This window comes from Abrus precatorius, unplaced genomic scaffold (genome assembly GCF_003935025.1).
Source record: "Abrus precatorius isolate BTA unplaced genomic scaffold, Abrus_2018 Scaffold2, whole genome shotgun sequence".
Classification (NCBI taxonomy): domain Eukaryota; kingdom Viridiplantae; phylum Streptophyta; class Magnoliopsida; order Fabales; family Fabaceae; genus Abrus; species Abrus precatorius.
The window spans coordinates 10,884,829-10,899,310 of NW_020874362.1; the positions used below are offsets into that span (position 1 = coordinate 10,884,829).

The 14,482-nt window shown below is 32.5% G+C and overlaps 1 protein-coding gene across 1 annotated transcript; it reads right to left on the reverse strand.

Annotated features, from left to right (window-relative positions):
• Positions 1 to 265: 265 nt before the first annotated feature.
• On the reverse strand, positions 266 to 12,140 carry LOC113858084 (ycf3-interacting protein 1, chloroplastic). The gene is made up of 6 exons (XM_027490539.1): positions 11,782 to 12,140; positions 11,668 to 11,712; positions 10,718 to 10,831; positions 9,987 to 10,067; positions 1,373 to 1,537; positions 266 to 522 (listed from the first exon to the last, which is right to left on the reverse strand). Exons 1-6 carry the CDS (start codon positions 12,043 to 12,045, stop codon positions 433 to 435), a joined length of 759 nt encoding a protein of 252 aa, XP_027346340.1. The 5' UTR covers positions 12,046 to 12,140; the 3' UTR covers positions 266 to 432.
• Between the last annotated feature and the right edge of the window lie 2,342 nt (positions 12,141 to 14,482).

A 14,482-nucleotide genomic window follows, 5' to 3' on the forward strand; every position in this document is an offset into this window, starting at 1 on the left:
TTCCCATGAAAATATTTTGATTTCTCGTATAGTAAAAATATGATAATGGTCAACTGCCTCTTTTTATTTATATAAATATCGTATGCACGACATGATAAAAAGTTAAAAACAAGCGAGACACCAGAATAATCACCAAACGTGCTGGCGTTAAAGAGAGAGAGAGAGAGAGAGAGGCCATACGTGGGGTCATGGTAGCATACGAAAAATGTTGCGTCAACCATTATGAATAATTAATATGGACGAGCATTCATTAGGTAAGATATAAACTATCAATGGCAACAAGCATTGGCTTTTCTATCAATACCATAAGCATCTTTCCCGAACGATTAATTTTGATATATAGTTAGTCTAACGACGTTAGCTGAACATTGTGATATATTGATTTCAATACTGTGTAATGTTATACACTGAATTTGAGTAGAATGCCAGTTCCTACTGGAGGGAATTGTAAAACAAGATCAAAACCACTGAAATGCCTATAATAACAGGCAAAGCCGTAACCAAGTATAGTGCTCCATAGCCCTGCAAGGGAAATAACATTTTCAGTTTAAAGGGTCGATCATAACAAAAAGAAAAAAAAGTACCCAAAGATAAATAATAGAAACTTCTTATTTAATTTTTAAAACTCGTAGCAAATATAGAGTAATTAATGGGTATCACAAAATCACACTATAGGACGTTTACATCTACCACGGTCAGTAATCAGTTAGTGGCTTCACTTGACCTAGGAATTTGACATAGGAATCCGTTTGGTGTGGATCATTAAACCACTAATATCATATGGAATTAGAGGAGTGTTTGACATGAAACACCGATGTTATGTTCGGGAATTGAAATTTGAATAAAAAGTTGAGTAAAGAACAAATATTTTCTTTTTAAATTAAGATAGTTATATAATGTTAATAAAATTATATAAAGGATTCAAACATTAAGTTTATATTAATCTAGCATTTTATTTCTTTTATTTCAAAATATTATATGAAAGTAGATAATGCTCATTGAAAATGAAAAATTTCCTTTTCCTTCCCTTCCCTTTCAACACCCAACTCCCAAACATACCTTAAGTGTGTAATCAACCAACCCAGCTAGATATTTATACAAAGAACGTCATTATTTACAAAAGGAGCAAATCAGCACATGTATGATGAGTAATAATCTGTGTTTTAAATCGTTTAACTCTATCACAAATGAAAAAATAGAGGCACATACTTGAAATAATCTAATGATTTCATATAAGTTTATAGCTGCACCAAATTCCTTTATCATAAATATGGCATCATAATTCAAATAGGAACAGGCATGGTGGCCGACCAAACCAAACAAGAAAAACAAAAGAATCACAAATTATCTCAGCAGCAGGTTAGGAACTGACCACCACTGAAGGCACTTCTGTCTCATTGTCAACATTTGTCTCTTCAATTTCAGCAGCAGAATCCCAATCAACGTTCAGTTTCTTTGCAGCAACTTCAGGATCGATTCCCGTGTCTGTGGCTTTTGCATAGAGAGATTTGCTGGGCTTTTTCTTTGGCGCTTCAGCCTATCAAATTTTAAAAGTAAAATATAAGAAATAGCCATAACTGATAGAGCATTCATTTTCAAAGAAAAGTATCTTCATAATCAGCAAATTCATATATCTGATGGTACTAATACAATTATACAATATATCACAGGAAAAGAATGAAAGGAAATAAACAATTAGTTCAAGACAAAGCAGCAAACTTTGAAGTTTCAATTTGGAATTACATAGCATAAGAACAATCTAAATAACTACATCATAAAAATCAAATACGTCAAACATAAAAAAGGAAAATAGCAAGATAGCCCAAAAGCATTTGCTTTACTAAATCAAAATTAGATTTTGCAAATTACAATAGTTTATAAAGGTGACCCATTATTCCGCGACAATTGACCTGAAATTGATATTCATGATTATGCTAGGAACAGAGACATAAGAATCACAATTATTCTCACCCTCTGAGAAGGAAATTGCAAGCATGCAATCATAACTTCACAAAGAATGGACTTGCCACAAACAGCAGTTAACTATCAATAACATAGAGATTAATACATTTAGTTATCTAGTAACATTTCATTCACAAGAGGAATTTGTGTGAGAGAGTTTATAAAACAAAACTGATGGGAGAAATTTACTATGAATCAAAAAGAAATGACCCTGAGCTCTTACAGCACCCAGAACAGAAGCTCCTGAGGGAAAATAGAATTTCTCTTTCCAAACATAAAAAACAAATGCATAACTAACTCACCACTGTTCTCCCAAATTGCCAATATTCCCTACTCCTCTAACGAACTTGCCAACTCAGCATTCTCCTCCCTCTCTCACCTTGCTAGTTTTGTTTTTTTTACAGGCATGCATTTTCCAAATCCTGGGCCTTACACCATTTAAACCCACATTCTGGTCCAGTACTCTATCACATGCCTCTGAAAAAACAGCCTTGTCTGTAAGGCTGAAAGAAGGAAACTGACAGCACAAGTTCAACTCATCTGCCCTTGTAGGATGTAGCATCCTCAATAGTCAATCCTTTCCATTGCACTAAAAGCTGTCTATTTTGGATGCCATTGTGGGCAATGTTTTGGCTGACCAATATAATCTTAGGTTCCATATTATCCAGATTCCACTTCCAACTCAACTGGTAGATTAACCTCCGAAATATAGTCTCCAATAGCCTTCTTTAGTTGTGATACATGAAACACCGGGTAAACCTTAGAAGAAGGTGGTAACTGTAATGTATGGGCTACATTTCCCAATCTTTCTAGTATATTAGGACCATAAAATCTGGGTGCCAACTTTTGATTGATTTGATGTGCCACAAATTGTTGCGTATGTGGTCGTAATTTGAGAAAAACCACCCACTCACCCACTTCAAAACTCTGCATTTTTAGCCCTTTGTCTGCATACTTCATCATTGGGTCCTGTGCTTTATTCAAATTACACTTCAACTGCAACAAGGCTTCATCTATGTCCTATAGTCCTCTTGCAGTCTTGCTACAATTTCAACTGTAGTTTCTCTGGGAAGAAATCGCAGCATGGAGGGAGGTTTTCTGCCGTAGACAACTTCAAATGGTGTCATGCTCGTAATGTAAAACATGGTATTATACCAGAATTCTGCCCAGGGTACCCAATCTGACCAACTTCTGGATTGTTCTGAAGTAAAACATCATAAATATGTCTCTAAACATCTATTGATCACTTCAGCTTATCCATCCGTTTCAGGGTGATAAGAGGATGACATTTTTAACACCGTTCCTTGTACTCTAAATAACTCCTGCCAAAATATACTGATAAACAGTGGGTGTCGGTCACTAAGAATTGAATGTAGGATACCATGTAATCAAACCACTTCACAAGCGAACACAGCAGCAACAGTGCTTGCTGTACAAGGATGCTTAAGTAGAATAAAATAAGCATACATCAACAGGCAGTCAACCAGCATAAAAATAGCATCATAAAGGCCTGTAATGAACTCAAGGGAAATATTTTCCCAAATCTGAATTGGAATCGGCAATGGTTGTAACAACCATATGGCGAAGTGGCTGAATGCTTTTGAGGTTGGCAAACGTTACATGCCTTCACAAATTCTTGAATTGTTTTCTTCATACCAAACCAAAAAGGTTCCCTGCTATCCTTCTATAAGTTCTCAAAGACCCAGAATGTCCATCCATAGGAGTAGAATGAAATTCCTTTAGAAGCATAGTAGTCAATAGCGGAAATAGCGGCCGCAATCGCGGCGGAGCGGGGCGAAGCGGCCCTTTCCCGCGACGGCGACGCTGTCGCGTCGCGTTTCACAGTAGCGGCTGTCGCGCCGCGATTCGCGGCGGAAAACACCGAAAATAGCGGCTGGAGCGGCCGCTATCTCATTCTCGCGCGTTTCCCCTTTTTGCCCCTCATCTTTTACCGTTAGGGCCCTTTAAGGGGGGGCAATTTTGGAATTTCGACCCCCCCTTATTTTTCTGAATCATCTTCTTCAACCCTAGCCTCCATCAGTCTGCTCTCCTCTCTTCTCCCGTCGGTTCTCTCTCCTTTGTTCTCGGTTCTCTCTCCTCTGTTCTCGTTTCTCTCTCCTCTGTTCTCGGTTTTCTGGTCATCCTCTGTTCGCTGTGCTCTGTTTTTCCGGCGAGACTTCCACTTGATTTTCCGGTCATCTTCTTCGTCTCCGGCAAGCTTCTAAGGTGACCCAAATTATTTTGAGTCATTTTCTTCATCTCTTCTCATCTTCTTCAAGGTCAGCACAACTTTCCGGTCATCTTCTCCAACTCCGGCAGACTTCCGGCGAACTTTCCGGTACTGAACATTTTTTTTTCCTATATTTTTCTCTGTTTTTTTTTTCTCTTCTCTATTTTGATTCTTCTATTATTTTCTGTTCGAAATTTCAAAGCTTAAAGAAGTAATGGCTACTCCTCCCAATTTGTCACAAGGAACCGGCTCTGTTTCAATTTCATCCTGTGCATTAGTGAAGCCTTCAGGAAATAATTTGGATATAGGTTGGCAATGGAATAGTTTGAAAGACATAAATAATAAAAAGTCTGTTACTTGTGACTTTTGTGGAAAAACGACTACAGGCGGTATTACCCGAGCAAAGAGGCACCAAATGGGAGTGAAGGGAGATGTTGATAAGTGTCCAAGGATTCCCAAAGAAATAAAAGAAACACTAATAGCAGCTCATGAGAAGAAGAGAATTGAAAAAGAGGTATATTTACTTCAGCATGATGAAGATGATGATGATGAAGAAGAGGTGCAAGAAATTCAAAATATTCGTAGTGGAAAACGACCTGCAACCTCAAGTGTTGCATCAGTTTATGTTAGTGGTTGTAATGCCACCAAAAAAGGAAAAAATGTCAAGGGCCCATTGGATTTATTATGGTTAAAGAGTCCAGAAACAAGCATCAAATTAGCAAAATCAAAAAGACAAACAAGTATAAATGATGCTTGTGTCAAAGAGGCAAGAGCAAGAACAGTTCAATACATAGAGCGATTCCTTTGTAGGAATGGAATTGCTTTCAACGTTGTGCGCTCAAAAAGTTTCAAATTAATGGTTGAAGCTATTGGAAACTATGGTCCACATCTAAAGCCTCCTAGTTATCATGAGTGTAGAGTTCCTCTTCTTAAAAAGGAGTTAGAGTATACAAAGGAAATGTTGAAAAGTCGTGAAGAAGAAAGAGAAAAATGTGGATGTTCAATTATGTCAGATGCGTGGACGGATAAAAAAAATAGAACATTGATCAATTTCTTAGTAAATTGTCCAACTGGTTCTATGTTTGTAAAGAGCATTGATGCATCTGCTTATATGAAAACTGGAGAAAAGTTGTTTGAGCTCTTGGATAGCTTTGTTGAAGAGATTGGAGAGAAAAATGTTGTGCAAGTAGTTACTGATAATGGAAGTAATTATGTATTAGCCGGTAAGAATTATTCTTAACTCCCTATATTAATTTCAGTTACTAATTATTTTATTAGTTTCTAATTTTAGACTATGCAATTTAATTTTAGGTAAGTTGTTGCAAGCTAAAAGACCACATTTGTTTTGGACTCCATGCGCTGCACACTGTATTGACTTGATATTAGAAGACATTGAAAAAATACCTAGAGTCAAGAGAACAATCCAAAGGGGAGTTACTCTTGTGGGTTTTATTTATAATCATTCATTGACTTTGAATATTATGAGGAAGTTCACCAATAAAGCTGAATTGGTTAGATATGGAGTGACAAGGTTTGCCACAACATTCCTCACATTACAAAGGTTGCATAATAAAAAAAACAACATTAGAAAAATGTTCACTTCCGATGAGTGGTTAAAGTCCAAAACAGCCAAAGAAGCTAAAGGAAAAAGGGCAACAGACACTGTACTTATGCCTTCTTTTTGGAATGATGTGGTTTTCTGTCTTAAGGCTATGGGGCCACTTGTGCAAGTTTTGAGACTTGTTGATAATGAAAGAAAGCCTGCAATGGGTTATATATATGAGGCAATTGATAGAGCTAAAGAAAGCATTCAAAATGCATTCAAAGGAAATGTAGACAAATATAAGGAGATTTTTGCTATAATTGATAGAAGATGGGAGTGTCAACTTCATCATCCATTACATGCTGCAGGTTATTATCTGAATCCTCAATTTTTTTATAGCAATAAACAAATTGAGAATGATCCTGAAGTTGTGGAAGGCTTGTATAAATGTATTGAGAGGCTATGTACAAGTGAAGATGATGTAGACAATGTTACAGTTCAATTGTCAACATATAGAAGAGCTGAAGGTCTCTTTGGTTTAAGTGGAGCAAAAAGACAAAGGGCTACAATGGCTCCTGGTAAGAGATTTGTTTAATTTTTTTATTGTAATGTAATTATGTAGATATAACACAAAAGGTTAATAAGTTGATGCATAACTTGCAGCTGAATGGTGGAAGAATTATGGAGTACGTACACCACATTTACAAAATATTGCTATTAGAGTGTTGAGTTTGACTTGTAGTTCATCTGGATGTGAACGAAATTGGAGTACTTTTGAGCACGTAAGTAAATATCTGAATCCTCAATTTAAAGTTCTTTTATGAAAAGTGAAAATCTAATATTTTTTTTTTATGGTAAAATAGATTCATTCTAAAAAGAGAAGCAGACTTGAGCATCAAAGGTTACAAGACTTGGTTTTTATTAAATATAACCAAGCTCTTAATGAACGTTTTGAGTGTTCTGACGTGGTGGATCCTATTATCTTAAAGGATGTTGATGATAGTAATAATTGGTTGCTAGAAGGAATAGCTGGAGATGATGAAGATGCTGTAGATGAATTAGTGTTTGATGATGATAACTTGACTTGGGGAGCTGTTGCTAATGCAATTGGGGCTAGTGAGCCTATAACCTACACTAGGCAACAAGCTAAATCAAAATCCAAGACAACTACAATTGCTTCTTCATCTAAATCTAAGGGAAAAGGGAAAGAAATTGTACAAGAAGAAGAAGAAGAAGAAGAATGTGATGACGAAGACACTGAAAAAGAGGATGAGGAGGAGGAGGAGGTTCTTTACAAAAGTAGTGATGAAAGTGAAAATGAAGAGGACATTGCAAATCTTGGAGATGAAGATGATGATAATTATTAAAATATTTGTATTTGAATTGAATACTTAGTATTTTTAAACATCTAAGCATTAGAGACTTAAATTTAGTTAGTTAAATTTATTTTTATATTTTGTTGTTACTTGTTATTGACATCTAAGCATATATATATATGTGTGTAATTTAATTTATGAGTTTATGAGTATATTTATAATACCTAAAATAGCGGTCATCCCGCTATCCGCTATGCCGCTATAGCGTTTTTGAGGTCGGCCGCTCCGCGCCGCTATCCGGGATTGACTACTATGTTTAGAAGCAATGGAATAAAATTTAAATGCCTCCAAACTCCAATGCAGTCCTTCCTTCTTAGTTAGTTCAGTTGATGGCTAAGCTAATTTTCCATATACCTGAATAAATTTGGTATAATATTCAGTCAAACCCAAATTACCCCTCACACCTTTGACATTATGTGGAATTGGCATTCCCGCACACTTCTCGCCTATGCAAGATTCAGTGTAACTCCTAATCCTGAGATCACATGATCCAAATACTCTACTTGCTGCCTCCCAAAAGTGCATTTCTTTTGGTTGGCTACAAAGTGATTACTCTGGAACACCTGTTGAAGATGTGATAAATGTGTCTGCCAGTCTCTACTGTACACAAGGATGTCATAAAAAAATACCAGCACAAACTTCCTTAAAAATGACTTAAAAATCTGGTTTGTTATAGATCGGAAACCAAAAGGCATAAATAGGTACTAATAATGTCCTTCATAAGTCCTAAATGCTGTTTATGAAAGTCTTCCTCTCTCGCCTGAATTTGATGATATCCAGACTTTGAATCCAATTTTGAAAAGTAGCAAGCCCCATTCAGCTCATCTAATAGCTCATCCACTACAAGAATAGGATACTTATACAGAATAGTCACCTTGTTCATGGCCCAATAATCAACACATGCACCATGAGAATTCTTTCTTTTTTACCAAAATTACTGGACTAGAAAAAGAACTTGAGCTATGTCAAATCACCCCCAGCTGTAATAATCCTGCAACCTGTTTTTCTATCTCATTCTTATGCAAATGAGGATAATGATAAGGCCTTTCACTCACAGGTTCACCTCTGGACTGCAACTCAATCACATGCTCAACTTCCCTCTTTGGTGGTAACCCCATCACCTCAGGAAATTCATTAAGAACATTAGCAAGTTCTTGCTGTTGAACAGAATTTAGAGCATTTTCATCATCTGTCAGAATTTCAGTTTCAGCTTGGTACCAGTCTCCACACTCCTTTCCACTAACTTATTTCAATGAAGTATAAAATGATGCTAGGTCACTGCTGTAATTACTTCCTCTGCGTGGTTTATCACCACTATAAAATGACAGTCATCTCGCCCCAATCATTTCCACTTTTCCCAAATCCTTCAACCAAGATACCCCTAATATCAACATCCAACCCTCCCAAATCCAACATCTGCATCAATAATGATCTCAATACCACCAATTTTAACTCTGACATTAGAGCACTTACCCCATGTGACAACCTTATGCCCATCACCAAGGCAAATACTCATATCTCGAGTAGGAGTTACAGGAAGTTCCAGAGCAGCAGTCACTTGCGGTGAGATAAAATTATGCGTAGCACCGCTGTCCACCATAATTAAAACAGTAATTCCCTTGAGCCTACCTTCCATTTTCATAGTCCTCACTCCTTGTAATAAATCACTAGTGACCCCACAAAGACCCATGGCCTTGCATTCAAGTGCTTCATCATCTTCAACCTCATCTACTCCAATTGCTATTATCTCCCCTTCTTCATTAATAATCTCATCATCTCCAAGGACCAGAAATCTAAATTGCTTCTCAGGGCACCAATGCGGGAGATGATACTTCTCTCCACACGCAAAACACAATCCCTTAGCCTTCCTATCCATCATCTCTTGGTAAGAGAGGTGTCTAAGACCTCTGCTACGTTCACCACTTCCCTTCCTAACATCTTTTCCATCACATGTAGAAAATGTGGGTGTTGAACCCCCTCAATTTTGAGACCCAGCTGTATGTCCAAAACCCACATGAACTCGATTTGACTCATGCTGACCTGTACCCACAGTATTTACATGTTGAGCTACCCACAAATGTCCAGTCCAATTAGGCCACTGACAAATATCAAATCTTGTTAAGTCACTCTTCAGTTTAACAAATTTCACCCACCAAATGTCCTGTCCTAGGCATGAGGGGGTTTGTTAAAATATCTCACATGGACTAGGAATAGATCCAAAATACTCCTTATAAAGCTTAAGCAAAGCTCCTCCTATGAGCTAATTTGTGAGAGCTAGGCCCAGTTTTTTTAATACTGCCTATATAATATAGTTCAATTTTATCCATTGTCAACGTAACTTTTTATTTTAGTATCATGAAATCATATGTTGACACCACATTATTAAATATTTAAATAAATTGGATCATGAAAAGTTCTACTTGAAAAGTCAAACTCTTTTACTGATGTGACTGCATGAAATTTCAATAATAGTGTAAAAACTTGGTATGACTTCCTAAAAACTTTAACATTATATCAAAAAGAAAAGAGTGACTATAATTTCACTAAACAACTAAGACTCACAAATAAGATATCTACTGAAATTGATATCCAGGTCATGTAACATTATTATGAAGCAATATATAGAACCAGACGTAATATCTTAAAACTTCTTCCTTTTCGGTTAGAGCACAAGTTCACCTTAAAATACAATTACTGTTTTGATCCACATAACAAGATATTAAAGAAATAAAACCTGCACAAAACAAAACAAGGAAGTTGACACAGAGTAAAGCTCAAACTTCATAAACACAAAGCAATCACCAACCTCTTAAACACATTCAAGACTTTATGCATGTGGAAGCAGAAATTATTACATATTCAAATTCAATCATACCTCTAGATTAGGCCATGAAGCCAATTCCTCAGCAAGCATCTGGAGAGCAGCTCTATTCTTTGGAATTTTTCCTTCATTGACCTAGTAAATGCAAAGTCATTATTTTAATTTCTAAAATCAGCAATCAACTTAAAAAGCCAAGGTCAGGTCACCTTACACAATTACACAAGATAGCATTTTAGAAAATAAACGGTTGAATACACTAATTCTTAACATTTTGGGTTTAGAAACATAACGGAGAACTAGAAGCTACCAAAGACATAAATAGAAGGTAATGAAACTATCAGGAAGCTTCTTTTTCATTGATGATAACAAAAATACAATTTATGATGCTAGTGCTAGAGGAGTTGCTCGGGCAGACAACAATAGTGGTTTCTTCAAAACATAGACCACAGTCATGAACAGTAAAGGCAAAAAAATCAAAAAATACATCATTTGAGATTTACTTGAGGTTATAATGCTAAGTTTGGTTGTGTAAAATAGAGAGAGATTAGAAAAAATGGATCCTGTTTGGCTAGGAATACAATATAGTATAGTACCGTCCACAAATTAATTATGTGCATAATACATTATATAATTAACTCTAAACAGGCTGGACCCTAATGGATAGGTTTTCAAAAGCATCAATACCCTAAAAATTGACCCATTCAACCCTAACAAGGTTTTCAAAAGCCTGTCTCTAAATCTAAAGCACAATTTTGACAATCATGGTTACAGAATGAAAAACTTACTTCTTCCAAAGCATCAGCTAGATCATCTCTTGTTGGGGTATCAGAATCATCAATACCAAGTAATCTTTTTCTCTCAACTTCTCTGGGGTCCTCAATCATTATGGTTAATTTGACCTGGAAGTAAGATAAAAAATTCACTAGATTGACCATAGGTAAAGAAAATATGATTGGGAGATGCAGTGGTGTAGCAAGCACAAGTAGTGTGTAAAAAGTAAAAAGTTTATTTTCAAAATCTCAATTAAAAATTTTGGGCAATTCTGTCCCGAAAAACAGCACACACCAACTCAAATATTCTAAGATGCCGCCTTTCGCTTCGGTACATTTCCTTTTAGAATTTAGCTGAAAAAGAAAATTTAAGGATAATGAAATCATCACAAGTCACAACGTCAGTACCTTGTCCTAATAACAAGCATTTCATATATAGGCAAAGGCCGCTAGTTATTTTGCTCTTGACAACTAATTCTCCCTCTTCGCACTCAATATCCCCTCTCTCACAAGGTCATTGGCATCATATCATAAAATATCATCACCAACAAAGACAACACTCATTAGTAGTAGTAGTAGTAATAATAATAATAATAATAATAATAATAATAATAATAAACAACTTCTCTATATAATTTGATAGTACCTACTGTTAAACGAAAGTGTGTTTAGAAGCTTTCTCAAACATGAGCACTTTTAAGAGTTAATTCACTTTCTCATCATGTCAAGTTTTTTTTTTTTACATTAAGTATTTATTTGTAATTTAAAATTAACTTAAATCTTTCATAATTTTGTATTTTAAAATTCATCTCTTTATTTAATTTTATTTAATATAATAAAATATTTATTATTAATAATCACAATATCTATTTTTAAAAATTTATAAAATTTTGAAATAATCATATAATGTATTTTAATTATTGAATATAATAACAGGATAAGGTAAAATCACTGGTAATTATTACCTCGGAGAAGATCATGTCCCGGTTTTTCCTGAGAAGCTCCAAAACCTGCAAGTGAGCGCGGAAATGCAATAAGGAAGAAGAAAATCGAAATTGTGAAAAAGGAAATTAGATTACGTTTTGGATTTGGGCGACGTATTGAAGGTCCTGAGGGTTTGATTCATCTTGGCGTTGCTCTTCCTGGAGAGAAGAGACACGCAGGTCAGTGTCTTCCTTTCCCACGGAGGGAACACAAGAAAGGCTTGTGTCTGAGGTTCGACGATTACGGAGCCTCGTGAATGGTGCTCCATTGCTAAAGAGAGAGTGCTTATGGTAGTGAAAAGAGGGAACGTTCGATGAAGAAAGGAAAGTTGGTAGTGAAGGTAGCGTCAGTGATGCCATTGCTACCGTTCTATCCTATCATTTTCTGTCTGTTTCTTTTTCTGATCCTGCTTCTCGCAGTGCCACTTAAAACCAAGTACAAACCAACTAATCTTTCTACATTTTTCTATCAAACGCATGTTAAATCTTTCTGAAATTATTCTTTCACTGTTACTTTATAAAAATATAAATTCTATGCTTGATTAAAACATTTTCTTAAATTTTTATATTCTTTTATCTAATCTTTCATTTTTAATATTTTTAAACATTTTTAATAAAGTATTTTTTATTTTTTATTTATATCCGATCGTTATAAATATTATGAGCTTTATATATAGAGTTTTTTTATTAATGAAAAATAAGATTTTTATTTTATATATAAAATAAAATATATATTTAGATGATATAAACCTATACTATAAGATTTTATTTGAAAAATTAAAATAAAGGAGAGACTAAATATAAAAATAACAAGCCTTTTAGAGACAAAAAGTTAGTTCACTTGAACTTTATTATTTTAATAATCTTAAATATTGTGAGTTTAATATATATAGTTTCGATTTAAGAAAAAAATAGAAAAATATATAATAGGCATACAAATTAAATAGACAAAAAAACTCAAAATTTTTAGATGAGTCAAATAAAAAACAAGAATTATAAGAATATTATATATATTAGAATCTAATGACATTATGTATTAAACTTATATATTTATGTTATTTAATATTTTTGTATAATATAAATTGATTGATTCAATAAATATTTTATATTATTTTTAATTATATATATTAAATTTTAAATAATTTAAACATTTATAAATAATTATGTAAAATTTTATATTTATTTATATTTTAAAAACATAATGCCCATTAAAATAAACTAATTCGATAAAATACATAATAAATTTAGTTTTTTATGAAATTTTATATAATTTAATCTATTTATTAATAATTTTTAAATCAATAGTTGAATTATTAATTTCATATTTTATTAAAAATAATAAATTTATAAATTTAACTATTTTAATATATAATATAATATTTTATTTATAAAATAAAATAAAATGAGAGACTAAATATAAAAATAACAAACATTTTAGAGATTAAAACGTTTGTTCACTTAAATATTATTATTTTAATACTTTTAAATATTATAAATTTAATATAGATAGTTTTGATTCAAGAAATATAAATGAAAAATATATAATAGTTATCTAATCAAATCAAAAACAAGAATTATAATAATATTATATATATATATATATATATATATATATTATAATATTTTATTTGAAAGATTAAAATAAAATGAGAGACTAAATATAAAAATAACAAACCTTTTAGAGAAAAAGTTTGTAAGCGTAAACTTTATTTTTAATAATTTTAATTTTTTTATGCAATAAAATAAGTATATTAAATTTTTAATTATTTTTTTAATTATTTCATTATCTATTTTATTTAATACATAATATGTTATATAAAACAAAAATAAATAATATATTTATGTAACATATATAATCATAAGTTTAGATTTCATGACTTAAAAAATATTAAATTACAATTTTATAATATCCAATATCAATTATTTCATTTGATATTCTAATATACCATATTAACTAAGAAAACAACAAACTGACACATTTTGTGTTTTGTTTTTCATATATATGTAAATTTCAATTGTTTAATTTTTTAGGATTTAATTAAATATTTAGTTTCTAAAATATTTATTAATTTAGATTTAATTTCTATAAAAAAATTTAGTTAAATTATATATCTACTTCCAATAATTAATATACTTTCACGAATTAGTTCTTATCCTTGAAAAGTAATATTTTAGTTTATATATAAGTGTTTTGTTATATTTTGATCTCAACTGTTATAATGATATTAATAATAAAAGAGACTAAATCATAATAAAATATTTCTAGAGGAACAAAAATATTAGTTATTTTAAATATATGGACTAACAGGTAAACTTTTTTTAAAAATATATAAACTAAAATATAAATTTTTTTTGAAGTATAAGAACTAATTCGTAAACATGTCAAACATAGGAATTAAATATGTATTTTAACTAATTATTATTTTAAAATAATACAAATACACCAAATTTAGTTGAAAAAAGTTATGTATTATAATTTTATTTTATTTTTATAATGCTTTGTTCTTGACTAATAAAAAATTTTACTTAATTGTTTATTATCTTTTATCCTACTTTTATAAGGATGAATAAAATATCAATGTTAGCATGTTTAATATAATTTTATAACATGTAACTATATTAATTTATATATAATGTTTTTTTTTCTTAATTAATTGTTTGATCCCTAAAGAAGTTGCACAATTTGTACACTATGCTAGAAACAAGTTTTTGAAATGTTAACTTAGATAATGGTTAGTAAAAATCATTCTGTAAAAATATATTTAGAGAATGATTAGTGTTGAATTGCTCTCACATC

What these genes read in the sequence shown, in the direction of transcription:
- LOC113858084 (XM_027490539.1), bottom strand. Translation starts at nt 12,045, where the DNA reads ATGGCATCACTGACGCTACCTTCACTACCAACTTTCCTTTCTTCATCG. An exon ending in ACGTCGCCCAAATCCAAAAC is followed by an intron (nt 11,713 to 11,781) that starts GTAATCTAATTT and finishes GCTCACTTGCAG; the next exon opens with GTTTTGGAGCTTCTCAGGAA. An exon ending in CTTCATGGCCTAATCTAGAG is followed by an intron (nt 1,538 to 9,986) that starts GTATGATTGAAT and finishes AAAATTTGATAG; the next exon opens with GCTGAAGCGCCAAAGAAAAA.